Genomic DNA, 21725 nt, shown 5'->3' on the forward strand with positions numbered 1-21725 from the left:
GAAGCAAGGGAGGAGGCAGCCCTTTATGTAATACCGCACTGCATAATATATAAAGAAACCACAAATAACAGTGGGGGATGTCTCGCTGTAGTCTTGAAGAGTTATGCTCCCCCGGAGGTTGAAAAAAAAACAAAAAACGCCTCAGTGCACGAATACACGGAGAAGAGGCGCAGTCAAATGTCATTCTCTGCAGTTAAGCAGACTGGACGCTGTCACTTGCACGTTTAAACACACATGACTGCAATATTGCATCTTACTGCTTATTCAGCGCATGTTTTTCTCCGACATGCAGGACAACACAAGAGGATGACGCGTGTATTTCATATACAAAAGGGACAAGTGGTAGAAAATGGATGGATGTTTTCAACATTTACACAGATGCCTAGAGGGTGCCAACTTCCCAATGTATATTACACCGTATATCCCAAGGGTCCCAAAACGTTTTGACTCGGGGGCCGCATTGGGTTAAATTTTTTTAGCCGGGGGTCGGGCTGTATGTATATATATATATATATATATATATATATATATATATATATATATATATATATATATATATATATATATATATATATATATATATATATATATATATATATATATATATATATGTATGTATATATATATATATATATATATATATAGGAAAAGCACTGTACTTTTCAATGAAGATAACTTTAAACTAGTCTTAACTTTAAAGAAATACACTCTATACATTGCTAATGTGGTAAATGACTATTCTAGCTGCAAATGTCTGGTTTTTGGTGCAATATCTACATAGGTGTATAGAGGCCCATTTCCAGCAACTATCACTCCAGTGTTCTAATGGTACAATGTGTTTGCTCATTGGCTCAGAAGGCTAATTGATGATTAGAAAACCCTTGTGCAATCATGTTCACACATCTGAAAACAGTTTAGCTCGTTACAGAAGCTGCAAAACTGACCTTCCTTTGAGCAGATTGAGTTTCTGGAGCATCACATTTGTGGGGTCAATTAAACGCTCAAAATGGCCAGAAAAAGAGAACTTTCATCTGAAACACGACAGTCTATTCTTGTTCTTAGAAATGAAGGCTATTCCACAAAATTGTTTGGGTGACCCCAAACTTTTGAACGGTAGTGTATATATATTAGAGGTTTCTGTGGTTTTTCCGTTATACAGTGCTCAATTCCGGGGTAGAGCGGAATATACATTAGGTCAGGAAAAAACACAAGAGGCTATATCATCCCTACAAGCCTGTTTCGCAGGTTTATATATTATAAAATCCCCTGACATATATATATATATATATATATATATATATATATATATATATATATATATATATATATATATATATATATATATATATATATATATTATCCCCTGACGAGCAGGGAAGCCTGCAAAACAGGCTTGTAGGGATGATATAGCCACTTGTGTTTTTTCCTGACCTAACGAATGTATATATATATATATATATATATATATATATATATATATATATATATATATATATATATATATATATATATATATATATATATTCCGAGCGCGATGGTGTTATCGATGGGAAAATGCATTTTTAGACAATATGATTTGCCTAAGTGGCTAGGAGACACGGAGAGTAACAAGCGATTTAAAAAAAATTATAATAAAAAAAAAAAAAAAAAAAATATTTTTTAAATTTATTTGGGGCTTCCCGTATTTTGGACGCTTGCGGGTTTGGGGACCCCTGGTATATCCCGTCCTCTTACGGCTTCTCGTATGTAATGATGTTATTACGTAATTATGTAAAACATGCACGCGTATTAGCTTTGGGTGTTGTTAGCTCATAATAGCAACTTGGATAGGTAGTGTTAGCTGTCATTGAATGTATATTCCATCATAACAACAACATGACTGTAAATTGTTACTTCTCTTGAAATGCTCTTGTATGTGTGCACACACTCCCTGCACTTATGTGTTGACGAGACAGGGTGAGTGACCGCCGTAAACACCAATCATTTTATTCGGGCTGGTAAAAATGCGCCGATCATGCTGAGCACCCACGTGGGATTGATGGCAACTTTCAATCTTTAAAATAATTTTTGGAAAATCAATCTTGTTGTAGTTAATTTTGTGGCGAGTTTGGTCCGTTTTACAAAATAATAAATCCACAAATCATATGGGATATTAACTTCACTGAACGTCTATTTTTTTTAAAATTAATACACACAGACAGAGCACCCGCTGGCAGAAATGTAGATGGGCGCCTATGGTTTGTTGGATCATTTATTTTTAAAATAAAAACCCAAGTTATTTACAATCCCATCTTTAAAAAGTCGAAATACCTTGCCATGTGTGTTAAAAAGCTACTTTCAACCCAATCCATGCAATAATCAGTGTTTAGTAAATGTCAAGTTAAAAGTTAAAGTACCGATTATTGTCACACACACACTACACTGCAAAAAGTGTTCAAAAACAATAAAAAATTATACAAAAATTAGGGGTATTTTATTTGAACTAAGCAACATTATCTGCCAATAGAACAAGAAAATTTGGCTTGTCAAGACTTTCCAAAACAAGTAAAATTAGCTAACCTCAATGAACCCAAAAATACTTTGAAATAAGAATATTCTCACTAATAACAAGTGCACTTTTCTTGGTAGAAAAAAAAGAGACCTTTTTGCTCAATATGTTGAAAAATATTCTTAAATAAAGTAAATGCTAGTGCCATTATCTTGACATAATGATATGCGCTCGGCATCATGATTTTTTTTTTCATGCTTGAAGTAAGAAATTATTACTCTAAAAAAGTAGTTTTATACTTGTGAGTGTTGATGACACAGCTTTGCATAAGTTGATATTCTAGTTTCAAGCATGTTTTACTCAATATAGGTCATAAAATATCAGCTACAAGCTGTAATATCTTACTGAGATCATTTAGGACCAAAACCCTTAAAACAAGTAAAACACTCTAACATAAAATCTGCTTAGTGAGAAGAATCATCTTATCAGACAGAAAATAAGCAAATATCACCCTTATTTGAGATATTTAATCTTACTTAGATTTCAGTTTTTGCAATGTAGGTATGGTGAAATTTGTCCTCTGCATTTGACCCATCCCCTTGTTCACCCCCTGGGAGGTGAGGGGAGCAGTGAGCAGCAGCGGTGGCCGTGCCCGAGAATCATTTTTGGTGATTTAACCCCCAATTCCAACCCTTGATGCTGAGTGCTAAGCAGGGAGGTAATGGGTCCCATTTTTTTATAGTCCTTGGTATGACTCGGCCGGGGTTTGAACTCACAACCTACCGATCTCAGGGCGGACACTCTTACCACTAGGCCACTGAGTAGGTAAACATACCAAGTGTGTGTGTATGGGGTGGCCCTTCAGAGGTCTTGTGTATGGGGGCCTAGAATCTGGTGCTACGCCCCTTGCTCAGAAGGCTATGGAATATTTTCCTAATTGGATGATTTCTTCTGTCGTCTGTTATGTCTTTTTACGCATCCCCTCCATGTTTATTTTTCCTTATCTGTTTTTCAGCGCCGTCTCCCTTCTAGTCCCTCTCTCTGCCTCCCTGTCTCTCCCCAGGTTTGCGGGGGGTTGGCTTGATTAAGCGGAGCGCTGCTGTGACAGAGAAGGAGCCCGTGGCATTTCGGTGAGAGCAGGGGAAAAAAAATAAAAGAATAAACACACTTCAGATGTGATCCCATCAGACAGCTCACTGCACAGGCGTACCTATACATCCATCCATCCATCCATCTATCCATCCATCCATCCATCAATCAATCGTAGGCTTGTGTTGACAATTATTCATATAGGCCTATATATCCAACACACACTTTTTTTTTTTTAAATCAGCTGTCTTTTTTTTTTTTTTTTTTAAAAGGTGGAGAGTTGAGCCCACTAGTGGGCGCCTGTGTCAAGCCTGCAGCAGCACAGGCTCAGTGGAATGAATGACTTCCTTCATCTTTACACATCTCCAAACATAACAGACTAACACAACCAAAGGGTGTATACACATTGGAACAAACTATAGTCAAGTGTGATCTTATAATGATCTCACACTGGTTTAAATGTAACTTAGATATTGGGTTTCACTATGTAAAAGCGCTTTGAGTCACTAGAGAAAAGCGCTATATAAATATAATTTGCTTCACTTTACTTCACTTCATAATAATACTAATATATAGTAAATTTTTGTGCATATCACGAGGGAGTTGAGTCACACGTTTCACACAAACGAACTGCAAACTTTTAAACGTAACTTTAGAATACAATCAGAACTTTTTTTTCCCCCCCCCCCCAAATTAGGAAGGGTATTTTAAATCATGCACAATTTTGCTTGTTGTCCTTGGGCAACTCTTGCTCAAGCAAACGTGATGCAAGGTGGTAAAATCAGTTGCGACAACTACAGTTGTGTAACTTTTGAAGCCACCTGCGTTCAATTTTGCCATGAAAATTGGAGCCATGAAAGGGAGATGCAATATTTCCCAGAATAATAAATCACATTTATCCTGTGTTCCTCTTAAAGGCCAAAGTAGGATGCAATGTGGTTTAGCAAATTTTAGGTTGGAACATAGCACTTAATTGGCTTGGAAGGAAGCAGCGACTAATTATAAAATAGATTCGAGGAAAATTAGAAGAATTTATAGCCAAAGCATAATAAAAGTCATTAAGGAATTTAAAAATGTCATGTTTTTGTTTAAAATCCAAAGTTTCACTAGACTACAGGTTCTTTGATTCATTGAGACTAAAATCGCATGAGTCTTCTCCGCTGGTCTTGAGTATATGAATCAAAATGTTTGAAAAGTTTATCAATAACGCTCTCTTTAGACAGAAATAGAGTTATGCAGAGAACAAAAGTTAAAAAAAAACAGGTGTAACATGTAGATGGGTTTAATAATAACTAAACTTCCCGTATTGCACTATCCCAATATTGCACTCCTTATTATTGCATCCGGTTATTACAGTATTTTTTCTGTTATTAAGTGCTTTGATTGCCAGTGGGACAAAAGACAATCTATACCTGTTGAGTTTGTATGTTGCTGTTCTCTACCATTTACCATTTAGCATCAACACACTTTTAGAAATATAGGACTAGATTTTGGGGAAAAATACTAAAAACTAGTGAAATTATCTGACCATGCAGCTAGTTAATTGAAATCTAAATTAATATGTGTATATTCAGAAGTTAGCAAGAATTCGAAACTAAAAATATGATTTTTATTCTGAAAACAAGCATTATTCAAATTGGAATTCTTAAACTAAGCATCCTCAGGATGTTGCAGAATCTATGTGGGGAAAACCAAAATACTAATAATAGTTACTTTCTCAATTTTAACATTTTTAAAGTAGAATAGAGACAATATAATTATTTATGTTGACATTAGTCAACGATTAAAAATAAGTAAATAGCTCTTAAAACAAGGACATTTCTAGAAATAAAATGGTGTATCTTGGGCAAGTGGAAAACATTTGCAGTGTGACTATTAATGATAATGGCTGCCTGATATATATATAATATAATAATCTATAAATGTGTATCATTTTTTCTAAAGCCACACATGAAAAATTGGAGCGACAACCAACCACATGTTTGAGCAAAGAGTTAAGACTGAAGGCGCTTACAGACTAACCACAGCAGATATTCAAGTCCACGCAGATAAACTCACTTTATCAGGACAACATTTGTAAAGGAGGCTTACCTTTCTCCAACCATTGAGCTTCCCTAACTTCCTCTCTTTCTTGTCAAAGTAGCAGGCTCCCATGTTGTCGCTGTAAGTGCAAAGTGTGACTACAGCATGAGTTCAAGGACCAAGCCTCGGCTCTCTGACGCTGAGAAACACCACAGCTCGAGTGACTCAGTTTGGGCTGTGAGGTCTGACTCGGCTTTAGATCATTGGCCATGTGTTCCTACGTGCATGATGGAGAGAGATAGATAGAGAGAGAGAGAGAGAGAGAGAGCGAGGCCTCTGCCCCAAACACACTCCCTCATGTGGGTAGTCCCGCCTCAGTACTCTGCTTCCTTGCCTTTCGACGGTCCTGCAGCCAGCTTTTTACACAGTCGCAATGCAACTGATGACCAGAACATTTCTGTGGTTGCCGTGACGTACTCCTTAAACACACTCCTTTCCACGACTGAGCCCTTCACTCTTTAGTGCCGCCCTAGTGGCTCCATGGAGCATTTTTAAAAAAGGATTGAAAATGGAAAAAGACGGGGAAATTTTTTTTTGTTTGTTTTAGTATGTTTTTTGAGGACAAACATGACACAATCATTCCCAATTGTTAGAAAGCCCACTGTTTAATATGTTTGTGTGTATGCTTCACTGATGAGAGTATTTGGTGAACATCGATTTGACCTATTAATTTTAGCGGTTCTTGAACTCACCACAGTGTGGAGTGTAAATGGTATGGTAAATAGGTTATACTTGTATAGCTCTTTTCTACCTTCAAGGTACTCAAAGCGCTTTGACACTATTTCCACATTCACCCATTCACACACACATTCACACACTGATGGCGGGAGCTGCCATGCAAAGCCCTAACCACGACCCATCAGGGGCAAGGGTGAAGTGTCTTGCTCAAGGACACAACGGACGTGACGAGGTTGATAGAAGGTGGGGATTGAGCCGGGAACCCTCAGGTTGCTGGCACGGCCACTCTCCCAACTGACGCAACAGTTTGTTTACATGTAAAATGTAAAAACTCCTTCCTTGTCTCATTTTGTCCACCAAACTTTTAAGCTGAGCGTCACTTGTTGGAGTGCTAATGAGGCATATTTGGTCATTGCATGACTGCAAGCTAATCGATACTAACAGGCTATTTAGGCTAGCTGTATGTACATATTGCATCATTATGCCTCATTTGTAGGTATATCTGAGCTTATTTAATATCCTTTACTTTTTTACCCTCTTTGTATATAATTTAGTTTTGCATGTCTCATGACACATTGTCTGTATGTAATATTGGCTGCATTTCAGATAGTTGTTTGTGTGCCATGTTGTTCCAGACCACAGCAAACGTTACCCAGCTTGCCAAAGATTGTAATAAATCTATCAAAAGAAGACAGCCTGCCGTTTCCTTTAACTTGGACACACATCTATACCTTTGGCCGTTAAAAGCCAGTAATTTCCAGGACTTATCTCACCTTCTGAGTAGCCTCTGATTTACTAATGGTTTCTAATGTTGTAAAAATGTGTAGAATAAATATTAAATTTCAACATTTCTGTCAACAAAGATTTGCTTTAGCCTGCGACACATAGTCATTTTGATAGTAGGCTATTATAGCTAATATAGACACTTCGTCATTACCTTCATTATAAGACTTATATACGGCTTTTCATTTTTTGCCGCCCTGGACAGATTTGTTTTTTGTATTTTTGGTCCAATATGGCTTTTTCAACATTTTGGGTTGCCGCCCCCTGCCCTAAGTGTACATCAAACTTGTCAAAGTCAAAACAGAGCGTAAGCATTCACCTTTTTATTGTTTATTCGACTCAGGAAGTAAATGTACAGACTAATATGCCCCAAAGGAGTCCCAATTCGATACTAGTGCAATAGATCATAGAAAATGTTTTATAGAAAGTAATCAATGAAAACATAATAGCACATTTTTATAAAGCTTATCTTATTGTACCAATGATTGTCACACACACACACTAGGTGTGGTGAAATGTGTCCTCTGCATTTGACCCATCCCCTTGTTCACCCCCTGGGAGGTGAGGGGAGCAGTGAGCAGCAGCAGTGCCGCGCCCGAAAGTTACTTTTGGTGATTTAACCCCCAATTCCAACCCTTGATGCTGAGTGCCAAGCAGGGAGGTAATGGGTCCCATTTTTATAGTCTTTGGTATGACTCGGCCGGGGTTTGAACCCACAACCTACCGATCACCTGCAGTGCCTCAGACTGGAAGTCTCTGTAGAGAGTGGCGAGGACGGCGGAAAAGATCATCAGGACTCCTCTTCCTTCTATCCAGGAGATCACAAAAAGCCACTGCCTGACCAGGGCTCAGAAAATCTGCAGAGACTCCTCCCACCCCCACCAAGGACTGTTTTTACTGCTGGACTCTAGAAAGAAGCAGAACCTCCAGGTTCTGTAACAGCTTCTTCCCTCAGGCCGTAAGACTCTTGAACGCATCATAATAATCCCTTCAATTCCCCCCAAAAATGGATTAACTGGCTGGAATATAAAGACAATATAACATACATCCATAAACCTGGATGCATATGCAAAAGTGCAATATATGTATCTGTACAGTAATCTATTTATTTATATATGCACCTTATTGCTTTTTTATCCTGCACTACCACGAGCTAATGCAACGAAATTGTGTTCTTATCTGTACTTTAAAGTTCAAATTTGAATGACAATAAAAAGGAAGTCTAAGTCTAAGTCTAAGTTATTAAATTTGGAATTTGTGAGTATTGTTGTAAATCAGATGATGTATTTGTATGTATTTGTAGTGTAGAATGCTACATAGCATTTAAAAAAAATAAAAAAATAATGTGGCCCGTCCACAACAACGAAACAAAGCAAAACCTACCATTTAAATAATTTGGTTTGCCCTCAAAGCCTTCCTGTATCCAGAGATCTATTACCTGAGTTTGTAAACAGTAACGAAAACCATCAAAATAACAATATTTAAAAAAAGAAGAAAGAAAACGTTCAGTACATGCTGTAAGTATATACTTAACGTAGTAACATGCACATTCATAATAACATGTAATATCTACGTATTTTGCTCATTTGAATTACATGGTGGGGTAGGGCTGGGCAATATATCGAGTTTGTAAGATATATCGATATATTTTTAAACAAGATATGAAGTAAGAAAATATCGTAATATCGATATAATTTATTTCACGTTAAATGACCATACGCCCTTATTTGTTGTGTTCCTTGTTCGCCCCCGCTTCCCTCCACTGGGTACTAAACCCCTCCCCTTCCTCCTTCCAAGAGTGATTGCACGTATAAGAACGTCCATGATTGATTGGTTGTTTACTTTGATGAGTCACGATTGGTTGAGATTAGAGCAAAACATTAGGGACAGGCCAATCAGGGGCAAGATAGGGCGGGTCATGGAACCAGGAAGGGAAATCACATCAGACATCCCAAATGACGACGAGAGAGTTGTACGAGAGAAGAGCGATTTATATATTAAATAAAACTAGTGGAAGATGGCAGGAGGGATTCTCTTCCTTAGATTTTTCTTTCAGCGATGTAGACCACGTCCAGGAAACCCACAATGCGTCTACTTGGCCACATTTGGACAAATGTATAAAACATTTATTTGAGTTGTTTACCCTGTAAGCCCAAAACAAAACTGTCCTCGAGTGGCCAAGCCGGGCATATTTCGCACGAGAAATGCTGCCAAAAATGTATTATTTGCACTGCTATGTTATTTAATTTACGTAGAAAGAATATTTTTCTGTTTTATTTATGTTATGTAATCCTGTGCTACTTAAACAGTTTCTTTTCTGTGCTGTTAATACCATACCTCCGAATTCGGGAGATTTGGGGGGGGATTTCAGTGTTCATTTATTTACACATATACACACACATAACACTCATCTACTCATTGTTGTATTTGAAAGTGCAATACTTTGCAGCCAGTAGCACAGCCTTTGAAGGAGCATAGGTATGGGCAGCATCTGTGAAATTTAATTTGCAGGAAAGGAGTGAGTTTAGGGTTGAATTGTCCATCCTCGTTGTGTGTTTCAGTTGTGCACTCTCCAAAAGCCGTAGATGTTATAACGTATCTGGGCCGGCACGCTGTTTATATGAAGGACACATGAGGACTTTGAATATGAACAATGTATGATCCTTTAAATACTTGGTATCGGATTGATACCCAAATTTGTGGTGTCATCCAAAACTAATGTAAAGTATCCAAACAACAGAAGAATAAGTGATTATTACATTTTAACAGAAGGGTAGATAGAACATGTTAAAAGAGAAAGTAAGCAGATATTAACAGTAAATGAACAAGTACATTAATAATTAATTTTCTACCACTTGTCCTTAATAATGTTGACAAAATAATGGAATGGAAAATGACACAATATGTTACTGCATATGTTAACAGACTAAATTAGGAGCCTTTGTTTGCTTACTTACTACTAAAAGACAAGTTGTCTTGTATGTTCACTATTTTATTCAAGGACAAACTTGCAATAAGAAACATATATTAAATGTACCCTAAGATTTTCTGTTAAAATAAAGCCAACAATTACATTTTTTGTGGTCCCCCTTTATTTGCAAAAGTACCGAAAAGTAACGAAATACATTTTGGTACCGGTACCAAAATATTGGTATCGGGACAACTCTAGTTCTGACTGTGCCATAACAGCGAGCCACCACAACAGGACATACAGTATCTTAGAGTTAACTCTAAATAATTTACCTTGCACTTTGAATTTGGATGTAAAGGGGAAAGCACTCGCATTTCGCCTTCGTCCTTCTCTTCTTTCATACTTTTTCCATCCTAGATACGAGAGGTCCTAGGGGTCATCTTCGCCGATGGGTACGGTAATTAAAGCAGGTCAGATGTAAGGAGAGTAGATGTTGTGTAATTTCTAGTTTCAAATAGAAACAAGGCTCGGGAGGAAATGGATTGTATTTCAGAGGCTTCACCCTATTTACGTAAACAAATGTGTTTGACGCAGGTTTCTTATCGGCGTGTTTGATCCACATGAGGTTACGTGCAGTGTAACATGTCACTTTTGTACCAAGTCAGTTCATAGGAATCTTTTTGTTAATTGATCATAGTTTTTTAGCAATTATCGTAGCAGGGATATAAAATACACGTGTGAATGTTTCAATGAACAAATTAGAAACAAAAATGGAGAATAAAAAAATGTTTCAGTTTACAGCAGGTGAAGGGTGGGGTATTCTTTCATTTTTACAGCCATTTGTGCGTAAATGTGCCAGTTTGCACGTAGATTCAGGTTTGATAAATCACATTGCGAGCACTAAATATTTATATTTGCATCTCCCCCTTCTGCTACTGTGGGCGTTATGATAATCAGCATACACATGAAGACAGACACGCTAAATAGATTGTGCTCTCTATTTTGCTAATTAAAGAGACGCAATCCTCTGCGCACAAGTTTAGTAGATCAGCTTTGCTTGTGCTTTAATAGAGTGTTTCTTTTTTTAGGGGCCCGCAAATCTGTTCCACAGCTGCGGTCCGCATGGGCCATAGAGGTACTCAGTTGTAATACAGTTTTCCACCACTTGTGGCAGTCATGACAATCTCAAACAAACAGAAAAAGTCTGGAGCTAAAGTCATAGAGAAGTTTCTTAAGCGCAGAAAGTATGACTAAAGTGAGCCAGCACAAATTAATTTACACCTGATCCTGTGTTTCGTAAACTGTCAAAATTATGAGGGACAAGCAGTAGAAACTGGATTATTAATCTATTTGTTCATTTACTGTTAATATCTGCTTACTTTCTTTTTTAACACGTTCTATCTACACTTCTGTTAAAATGTAATAAGCAGTTATTCTTTTGTTGTTTGATACTTTACATAAGTTTTGGTTGACACTACAAATTGTGATATCAATCCAATATCAAGTAGTTACAGGGTCATAAATTAGTCATAATTGAAGTTTTCCTGTATCCAGAGAGGTATTTCTTGGGTTTATAAACAACACAAAATGACAAAAGATTTTGTGATATTGAAAAATATCAATGTAATCATTGTAGTGTCAACTACATACGGCTATTGTACTTGGTATCGTTACAGTCGATGTTTGAATAGATCCACACTTGGCATTTGTTTACATTCAGGAGCGCTAGCTTGCTGTTAGCGGTTGGCTATTGTATCTCTTATGGCGTGCACTGTAGTGAAGCATGTTTAGCTATTCCTCGCCCCCTGCAGGGATAATAACTTGTAAGAAATCTAGTTTATTTGTCGCCATGGGGGAAAGTACTAGTGGTTTAGAAGTTGCTAAAACACTGCCAACAGCGGATGAACATTAGCCGCTAGCTAGCTAACTATGTTTTAAAGCAGAGGTTCCTAATTTTTTTGACCTCGGGGCCAACTTTCACACTACATAGGGTCTCGGAGCCCTTTCAAAAATTACTCACTGAATTAGTAATCTTACTCTTGATTTTAACTATATGCAATAATTATATCTAACTTACCTACTGTTAACAACCTTGTCAAATGATATGAAAAAATGTGTTAATCACAAAGAGTATTATTTATTTAACACATAAACCTTAAGCTTGGGTCAGGATGATTAGAAAAATAAGTACTAAGCAAATATACTGCATAAAAAGGACTCATAAATAAATACCTGACGAAAAATGTACATACAATTATGCTGTGCTAAAACAAACTAAATTAATAATGAGTTTGTCTCTTAACTAAACTCTCAATAAAATTAAAGTGCAAATTAAAATACAGATTTACCACTTTAGTCATAATTTTTGCACTTAAGAAACTTATTTATGACACTTGGCACTCAGCATCAAGGGTTGGAATTGGGGGTTAAATCACTTAAATGATTCCCGAGTGCAGCCACCGCTGCTGCTCACTGCTCCTCTCACCTCCCAGGGGGTGGAACAAGGGGATGGGTCAAATGCAGAGGGTAAATTCACCACACCTAGTGTGTGTGTGACTATCAGTGGTACTTTAACTTTTAACTTTAGCCCCAGACTTTTTATATTGTCACTACTGCCACAAGTGGTAGAAGAGTGTATTACAACTGGTCCATACAGCCCACAGATGAGAAACTGATGTTTTTTTGGCACCCCTGTAAGGGGCGCTCGAGGCCCAAAAATCAGTGTTCATAGGTTCACCTTTGTCTTTAGTTTTTAAGCCAAAATGCGTCCTTCTGTCTCCACAATGTGTCTGCTTGTAAGTACTCCATGCGTTTGCGTTGCCTAACATGCACTTTAGCTTGTTTTACCAGCAATGTCATGACATGACAACAGCGCGCCGTCATGACTGTAAAAAAAAAAAAAAGTACCGGTATTATTTAGAGGTAGCATAGTGTACAGCCCTTACCTTTGGGCTGGTACCGAGGGCGACTGTGTTGACCAGTTTGACGCGTGTAAATGATAGAATGTCCAGTACTGTAGAACTGTGTTTGGATATGACAATCCGTTTATTCCAGCTATCTAAATTAAATCAAATGTAGGTTAAATAACAAAGTATGCTGACCTTGAATGGCACATTATCACAGCATTGTCACGGCACGATACAACACGATACCACATGACACGTCACGACACAAACACGACCACGAACACGGTCGAAAACTGTTTGTCCTCCAATCGCCCTCCCATGCTCACACCTGAGCCCAATTTATGGAGGCTACCATGGTAACTGCACCATAGCAACAGTCCCCTCCCTGTCAACACTTCCTGGTTCTTAACAGGAAGTGGGCGGAGCAATCTGCCAAAAAAGGAAATTAAACATGCTGAGCCCAACAATCAATTTAGAGAAAATAAAATAAAAACAATATAAACAAATAAGGAATTTTGGCTCCAACACATAGTATCAATCAATCAATCAAAGTTTACTTTTATACCCCTTATGGAGGGAGGTATGGCCAGCGCGCCTGCAGGAGCAAAGGTCACCGCCTCTGTCTGTGGTGCTGAGGACGAGCACCATCGGATGGGGGCAAGGCATGTGCTGACGGCGAGACACAGCTGACAGGTGATTAGATTTCCCAGGTAGTACGTGTTAATCTAATCATCGGTTGTCTTTAACAGTAGGCGGCCGAGAGCAGGAGGAGAGAGAGGATACGGACGTGACTGAAAAGTCACGTTCTGCTGGAGAAAGACTTTGACAAAAATCTATGCACATTAAAACTTTGTTAAAACTGCACGCTTGGCTCCTGTGCCGTGGCTACAGTGGAACTGCTGGGAAGCAACTTTTATAAGCCCTTAATCACAAATGTCTCAAAGGGCTGCAAAAGCCACAACGACATCAGATCCCACCGTCTTTGATTCATTAGTACCGCTGTACTTTATTAGTAACGGTACACCGTACAACCCTAAACCTTAATAATATACACAAAAGAATAACTATTCCACAAATGTCACGATATTAAGATTAAAGATTAAAGATTAAAGTACCAATGATTGTCACACACACACTAGATGTGGTGAAATATGACCAATAGTATCCCACCCTATGATGGAGGAAGTCAGAGTTCCTGGAGAAAACCCACAATTAAGTTAATAGAGCTAATATTATGTAAAAGGGATTTGAACCAATGACTAAAGAGCACACAGTTTCCGAGACACTTATTACAATATGTTAAATCTCTGTAAACATTTGCTTATTCAAATGTAAATACTCATTAGATTAAAAACTTCACTTTCTGTATGGATGTTATGTAACAAGAACATGTTTAACTGGTTGTCTGTGTTGACTATCAGGTAAATGCAATAATTTTGAGATGCCAAAAGCATCATTTATAGATTTATGATTTGTTCCAGCCTACGGTCAAAGGGTGAACATACTGATTTTATGTATGGTAAACATTTAAGTACGTGGTATCCGACCTTTTTTATTCTGAGAGCTACTTTTACCAAATAAAAATGGCCAGAAGCTACTTATTTTTGTAATGTTATTGTCATAGCTTATTTCAACCCAGGCAAAGGGTATACGTTTGTTTTGCCAGAGTAATAATAAAATGTTGGTATACACAACTCACACAATTTCAAATGCAGGTTTTGTTTTTCACAGTGTGCGGTGCCATTAATGTGCAGCAGCCTCCGCCCGACATGTGCTGAAGTCACAGGAACACATTGTGACTGCAATAGGTGGAAAAATTATCACCTGGATAAATTAATAGACATCCTCACAAATATTAATATGAATATGAAGCATCAAATGCATTGGCAAAAAAGTGAATTATGTGTCCTTGCATCAATCTTTTTTACATTGTTGAAATCAAATGTTGGCAAAGCCCCAACAAGTAACCACAGCCTGTAGAAATGTGCGTACATGACGCATGAAGTTCACTCTTGATACATCTCAACTTTGCTGTGAAAAAGGACGTAAAACCAGGTTTTTGCAAGTTTAAAATATGAGGCCCCGGGGAGACAGGACTTCTTCTTTCAATAGTAGTCTTATTTTGTATATTTCAAATTTTGGTGTACTTTTTTTGTCAGAGTTACAGGAGCTCTCTGCAAAAAAGCTAGTCAAAGATCACCTCAATGACAGCACTCTGGTGTTTTTAAGAATCAGCTGCAAAAAGGTATGTCTCTGACAAGTTTGTGATGAACCGTTTTAGTCCAAGCCTCCCTTAGTTCTGTTTCAGCACCCCTGGGTTTGTGTTTCTTGGTTGCCATGGGTGCTGATTATTTTCACCTGCCTCTGATTAGTGTTCGGGACGCTCACCTGCTCCCGGGCACTAATCAGAGAGCTATTTCTTCCTGCCTTCTGCCACATTCGGTCTGGTTGTTTTGTTTACTCCTGCAACAAGTTAGGTTAGTACTCCTTTGGCTCCTGTTTCTATACTAAGCTTTCCAGTGCTAGTTTTTTGCCTTAGCTCCCCGTGCAATTGGCACACTTTTCTTGTGTTTGTTTTCTTGACTGATTTCCATCCATCCATCCATTTTCTACCGCTTGTCCCTTTTAGAGGTTGCTGCATTCGGCCGGAAGGCGGGGTACACCCTGGACAAGTCGCCACCTCATCGCAGGGCCAACACAGATAGACAGACAACATTCACACTCACATTCACACACTAGGGCCAATTTAGTGTTGCCAATCAACCTATCCCCAGGTGCATGTCTTTGGAGGTGGGAGGAAGCCGGAGTACCCGGAGGGAACCCACGCAGTCACGGGGAGAACATGCAAACTCCACACAGAAAGATCCCAAGCCCAGGATCGAACCCAGGACCTTCGTATTGTGAGGCACATACACTAACCCCTGGGCAACCGTGCTGCCCCTTGACTGAATTATGGACAATAAATCATTTTTCTACCTGCACGCTGCCTACGGAGTTCCGTCTGCATCTTGAGTAAACAATACGCGCATTAACATGTGACCACGACGTAACAAAGTTTTTTGAACTGAACTCGTGGGCCACCAAATGAGGAAAAAGAGAGGACCCGGAACCATACTTGCCAACCCTCCCGAATTTTCCGGGAGACTCCCGAATTTCAGTGCCTCTCTCGAAAATCTCCCGGGACAACAATTGTCCCGAATTTCTCCCGATTTCCAGCCGGACTTAAGGCACGCCCCCTCCAGGTCCGTGCGGACCTGAGTGAGGACAGCCTGTTGTCACGTCCGCTTTTCTTTCATATAAATAGCGTGCCGGCCCAGTCACGTTATAACATCTACGGCTTTTGGCGAGTGCACAACTGCACACACAACCAGAAGGAGACGAAGAAGAGACAGTCATGGCGACGACGAGTGACAGGAAATAGAACAAAGATGGACAATTCAACCCTAAACTCACTCCTTTCCTGCAAATGAAATGTCACAGATGCTGCCTGTAATAGAGTGATCTAAGTTGTTTGTTGCCATCTCCTGGTGAATGTTGGGTTTTGTGTTCAGTGGTTACTTTTTGGTTGGCCAACGGTTTACGTTGTATAACGCACCCTGACGGCAAGTGTGGGAGTCGGTTCTGAAGTATGAAGTAAAGAGACGTAACTTCATCACCTCGCCTGGTTATTGACTTCAACCCAGAATATTACACTGCCCATACCTATGCTCCTTCAAAGGCTGTGCTACTGGTTGCAAAGCATTGCACTTTCAAATACAACAAGGAGTAGAGAGGAGTGTTATGTGTGTATATGTGTAAATAAATGAACACTGAAATTCAAGTATTTATTTTATGTATATATATATATATATATATATATATATATATATATATATATATATATATATATATATATATATATATATATATATATATATATATATATATATATATATATATATATATATATATATATATATATGTTGTGTTTGCTGTTGTTGTTTTTGTCTCTCTGTCTAATCCCCCTCTTGTCCCCACAATTCCCCCCTCTGTCTTCCTTTTTCTCTCTTTCTATCCCCTCCTGCTCCGGCCCGGCTGCACCAAATGATAATATAAATACATTTAATAAAATCAAAATACAAGTAAGGCAACAAGAGAAGTATCCTACACTTCTCTTTTGTAAAGTAAATCTGAACAGCCGATATGGGCATCTACATCTGCTATATGATTTGCCCGAGAAGCTGGGCAGGACATAAAAAAAAAAAAAAAAAAAAAAAAAAATATATATAAAAAATAAAATAAACAAATTTAAAAAAAATAAAAATAAAATAAATATATATATATATATATATATATATATATATATATATATATATATATATATATATATATATATATATATATATATATATATATATATATATAATAAAATACATATATATATATATAGCTAGAATTCACTGAAAGCCAAGTATTTATTTTATATATATATATATATATATATATATATATATATATATATATATATATATATATATATATATATATATATATATATATATATATATATATATATATATATATAAGAAATACTTGAATTTCAGTGAATTCTAGCTATAAATATACTCCTCCCCCTTAACCCCCCCCCAATCTCCCGAATTCGTAGGTCTCAAGGTTGGCAAGTATGCCTGGAACCTTGAGGAACACCACTCGAATAACTAAATAAGTTGAACAAATGACTAGTGACTGCAACTGAAGTAAACAAGCTACAACAACACCGTAGTTACTAAAATCACGTTTACTTTAGTTAATGTCCAACTTCCAAAAAGGAGAGGACTTAAAGGGGTGCCTGTCATGGCCCGGGCGCACTTCAGTGCGCATTCACATGTGCGCTGCGCTGGGCGCACCTCCAGGAGCGCGGCAGGCGCGTGCCAGTCCGGCTGCAGCAAGTTAGCTGCAATCAATCGCCGGCAATCAACACACCTGAAGCTGACGATGAAGACCTGCTTACTTATGCCAGTGCAAACCTGCATCCTGTGCCGGAACGTAGCCATCTGTTCCAGTACAGTAAGCTGACTAATCAAGCTCTATGCATACTCTCTCTGTGTTTCTCCCCCTTCGTTGAACAGCAATGATGTATGTGATTCGTGGAAAGAGAGTCCTGCAGGCCGTGAATCAAGATGTGAGGGCTTCCATTGAGTCAGTTCTTTGTTTAAAAACGCCGTGCACCATAAATAAGGGTAACATGAACCTTTCATCCCTGTTCAAACACAGAACAGAAGAAAGAAAAAGAAAAAAATCAAAGATCCAGGCTGCCCTACCTTGGTGGAGGCCATGTCGCTGACAGAGCGATAGGTCTGGATTGTCTCCAGCTGGTCCAGACACCAGTCCAACTCCTCCATGGTCTCCATGGCCAGCTTCTGGTACGCCTCATCTGTGGACAAGCAAGCGACACACAGAGATTCACAGTCAGGACAGAGTGCACAAGTGGAGAGTCAGCATAACGCCGCACAAGGCAGGCCATTTGCAGCCTTCAAGTCATGTGTGGAGTGGTGAAACATTAGGTGGCACCCAAAAGTGGGACTGTTATGTTTCTAAGGAGAGCTCGTTGAAACGGAACTCCCAATTCATCTTGTTTCAGGCCATTTGATGATTTTCAATGGATAAGATGAGGACAATCCGGAACAACTTATCCATAAAAGACAAAGGGCCTGATTTACTAAGATCCCAATACCACGCGCTAGACCAGGGGTCGGCAACCCAACATTTTGAAAGAGCCATATAGGACCAAAAATACAAAAAAGTAATCTGTCTGGAGCCTCAATACATTAAAAGCCTTATATAAGTGGTATAATGATGCCAACACATGATGTAAGTGGCTAAATAGCTATATTAGCCTTCTATCAAAATGACTATGTGTCGCTGGCTGAAGCAAATCTTTGTTGACAGAAATGTTGAAATTGTATATTTATTCTACACATTTTTACAACATTGGAAAACATTAGTTAAACTTCTCAGAGGGTGAGATAGGAAATTACTGTCTTAGAATGGCCAAAGGTATAGATGTGTGTGTCCAAGTTAAAGGAAACGGCAGGATGTCTTCTTGTAATGGAAGCTGGGTAACATTTGCTGTGGTCTGGAACAACATGGCACACTAACAACTATCACAAATGCAGCCAATATTACATACAGATAATGTGTCATGAAACATGGAAAAATAAATTAAATAAAAAGAGGAAATAAGTAAAGGAAATTAAATCATCTCAAATATACCTACAAACGAGGCATACTGATGCAATAAGGTACATACAGCTAGCCTAAATAGCATGTTAGCATCGATTAGCTTGCAGTCATGCAGTGACCAAATATGCCTGATTGGCACTCCATAACAAGTCAATAATATCAACAAAGCTCTTCTTTGTGCATTCACGCACAGTATAAAACGTTTGGTGGACGAAATGAGACAAAGAAGGAGTGGTATAAAACACATATTTCTGTGGCAGCGTCGGAGAAAGTTATACATGTAAACAAACTGTTGAGTCACAGTCCACACAATGGTGAGTTCGAGGGCCGCTTAAATTAGTAGGACAAAACGGTGCTCGCCAAATACTCTCATCAGTGAAGCATAAACACAAACATATTAAACAGTGGGCTTTAAACAATTAGGAAGGTGTGTGTCGTGTTTGTCCTCCTACAGAAACCATATTACAACAAAAAATATATATTTCACCCCATTTTTTTTCCATTTCCATACATTTTTGAAAAAGCTCCATGGAGCCACCAGGGCGCCGCTCAAGAGCCGCATGTGGCTTTCGGGCCGCGGGTTGCTGACCCCCGCGCTAGACAGTGTAGGCAAAAAATAAAATAGGGGAGATATATTATAATAATATAATATAATATAATATATAATATATATAATAATATAATATAATAATATAAAAACTAACAACATTAAAAAAAGACACCAACAGACATCAAAAACCCATCAATTGAATTAATTTTATTCAGTCTCATAAGTCATTCAGCAGCAATAAAATTATAAAATGAATTTGCTGAATAGACGATATGTCTAATATGTTTCTGTCTTCACAGTGGGACCACTGGTCCTGCAGCCGTGTGGGGAACTGTCAGTTTGCACGTCTTTCTGACACATGCTACATAAAACGCCAAATAAGTGTTAATAAATCACATTACGCGTGCTAAATAGTTACGTTTGCCTTTTCTCCTCCCAGTATTGTGGGTGTTTTGATGATCAGCATGCATTTTGCATAATAATGAAGACAGAGACGCAAAATGGATTGCACGCCTTATTCCGCTCACTTAAACAAGACAATCCACTTTGCACACGTTCAGTAGATCAGATTTGCACGTGCTATCTAGATGCTACCTCAGTAGAAGTATTTAAGTCCCATCTTAAAACTTATTTGTATACTCTAGCCTTTAAATATACCCCCCTTTTAGACCAGTTGATCTGCAGTCTCCTTTCTGCTCTGCACGGGGGGGGGGGGGGGGCTCAGATTAGGTGACCACATATGACGCGCTAGCTGTTCAAAGTCGGGACCCGGGGTGGACCACTCATCTGTGCATCAGTTGGGGACGTCTCTGCGCTGCTGACCTGTCTCCACTCAAGATGATCCCCTGCTGGCCCCACTATGAACTGGACTCTCACACTATTAACTAGATCCACTCGATGTCCATTGCACCGGTTTCCCGGGGTGGGTGGGGGGTCCCCACATCTGCGGTCCCCTCCAAGGTTTCTCATTGTATCCCATTGGGTTCAGTTTTTTCTTGCCCTAATGTGGGATCTGAGCCGAGGATGTCGTTGTGGCTCGTGCAGCCCTTTGAGACACTCGTGATTTAGGGTTATATAAATAAACTTTGATTGATTGATTGATTGACTGACTATCAAGTTTGTTTTAGTGCACGCAAACCTTTAGTAAATCAGGCCCAAAGTATTTGATTCATGTAACTTTAAGCCTTATGCAGACCCAGTCATATATTAGTCGCGAGCGTTTTGACCACAAACTTGAATAGCTGTTGTGTTATCCTGCACACACACACACACACACACACACACACACACACACACACACACACACACACACACACACACACACACACACACACACACACACACACACACACACACACACACACACACACACACACACACACACGCAATCAATCAATCAATCAATGTTTATTTATATAACCCTAAATCACAAGTGTCTCAAAGGGCTGCACAAGCCACAACGACATCCTTGGTTCAGATACCACATCAGGGCAAGGAAAAACTCAACCCAGTGGGATGACAATGAGAAACCTTGGAGAGGACCGCAGATGTGGGGGCCCCCCCACCTAGGGCGACCGGTGTAATGGACGTCGAGTGGATCTAGCATAATATTGTGAAAGTCCAGTCCATAGTGGATCTAGCATAATAGTGAAAGTCCAGTCCATAGTGGATCTAGCATAATAGTGAGAGTCCAGTCCATAGTGGATCTAGCATAATATTGTGAAAGTCCAGTCCATAGTGGATCTAGCATAATAGTGAGAGTCCAGTCCATAGTGGATCTAACATAATAGTGTGAGAGTCCAGTCCATAGTGGATCTAGCATAATATTGTGAAAGTTCAGTCCATAGTGGATCCAACATAATAGTGAGAGTCCAGTCCATAGTGGATCTAGCATAATATTGTGAAAGTTCAGTCCATAGTGGATCTAACATAATAGTGAGAGTCCAGTCCATAGTGGATCTAACATAATAGTGAGAGTCCAGTCCATAGTGGATCTAGCATAATATTGTGAAAGTC

At 38.7% G+C, this 21725-nt stretch overlaps 1 protein-coding gene across 6 annotated transcripts in view; it reads right to left on the minus strand.

Moving 5' to 3' along the window:
- pde4ba (phosphodiesterase 4B, cAMP-specific a) overlaps window positions 1-21725 on the minus strand; it is a 444992-nt gene that overhangs the window by 23977 nt on the left and 399290 nt on the right. For 5 of the 6 annotated variants that reach the window (XM_062028304.1, XM_062028303.1, XM_062028305.1 and 2 more), the window contains one exon: window positions 18238-18350. In XM_062028304.1, coding sequence (XP_061884288.1) covers window positions 18238-18350 — 113 coding nt within the window. Of the gene's footprint in view, window positions 1-5668; window positions 5871-18237; window positions 18351-21725 lie in introns of those variants that run through there. The other variant, XM_062028309.1, reaches the window with a different exon arrangement.

The sequence above is a fragment of the Entelurus aequoreus genome, linkage group LG19 (assembly GCF_033978785.1).
Source record: "Entelurus aequoreus isolate RoL-2023_Sb linkage group LG19, RoL_Eaeq_v1.1, whole genome shotgun sequence".
Taxonomy (NCBI): domain Eukaryota; kingdom Metazoa; phylum Chordata; class Actinopteri; order Syngnathiformes; family Syngnathidae; genus Entelurus; species Entelurus aequoreus.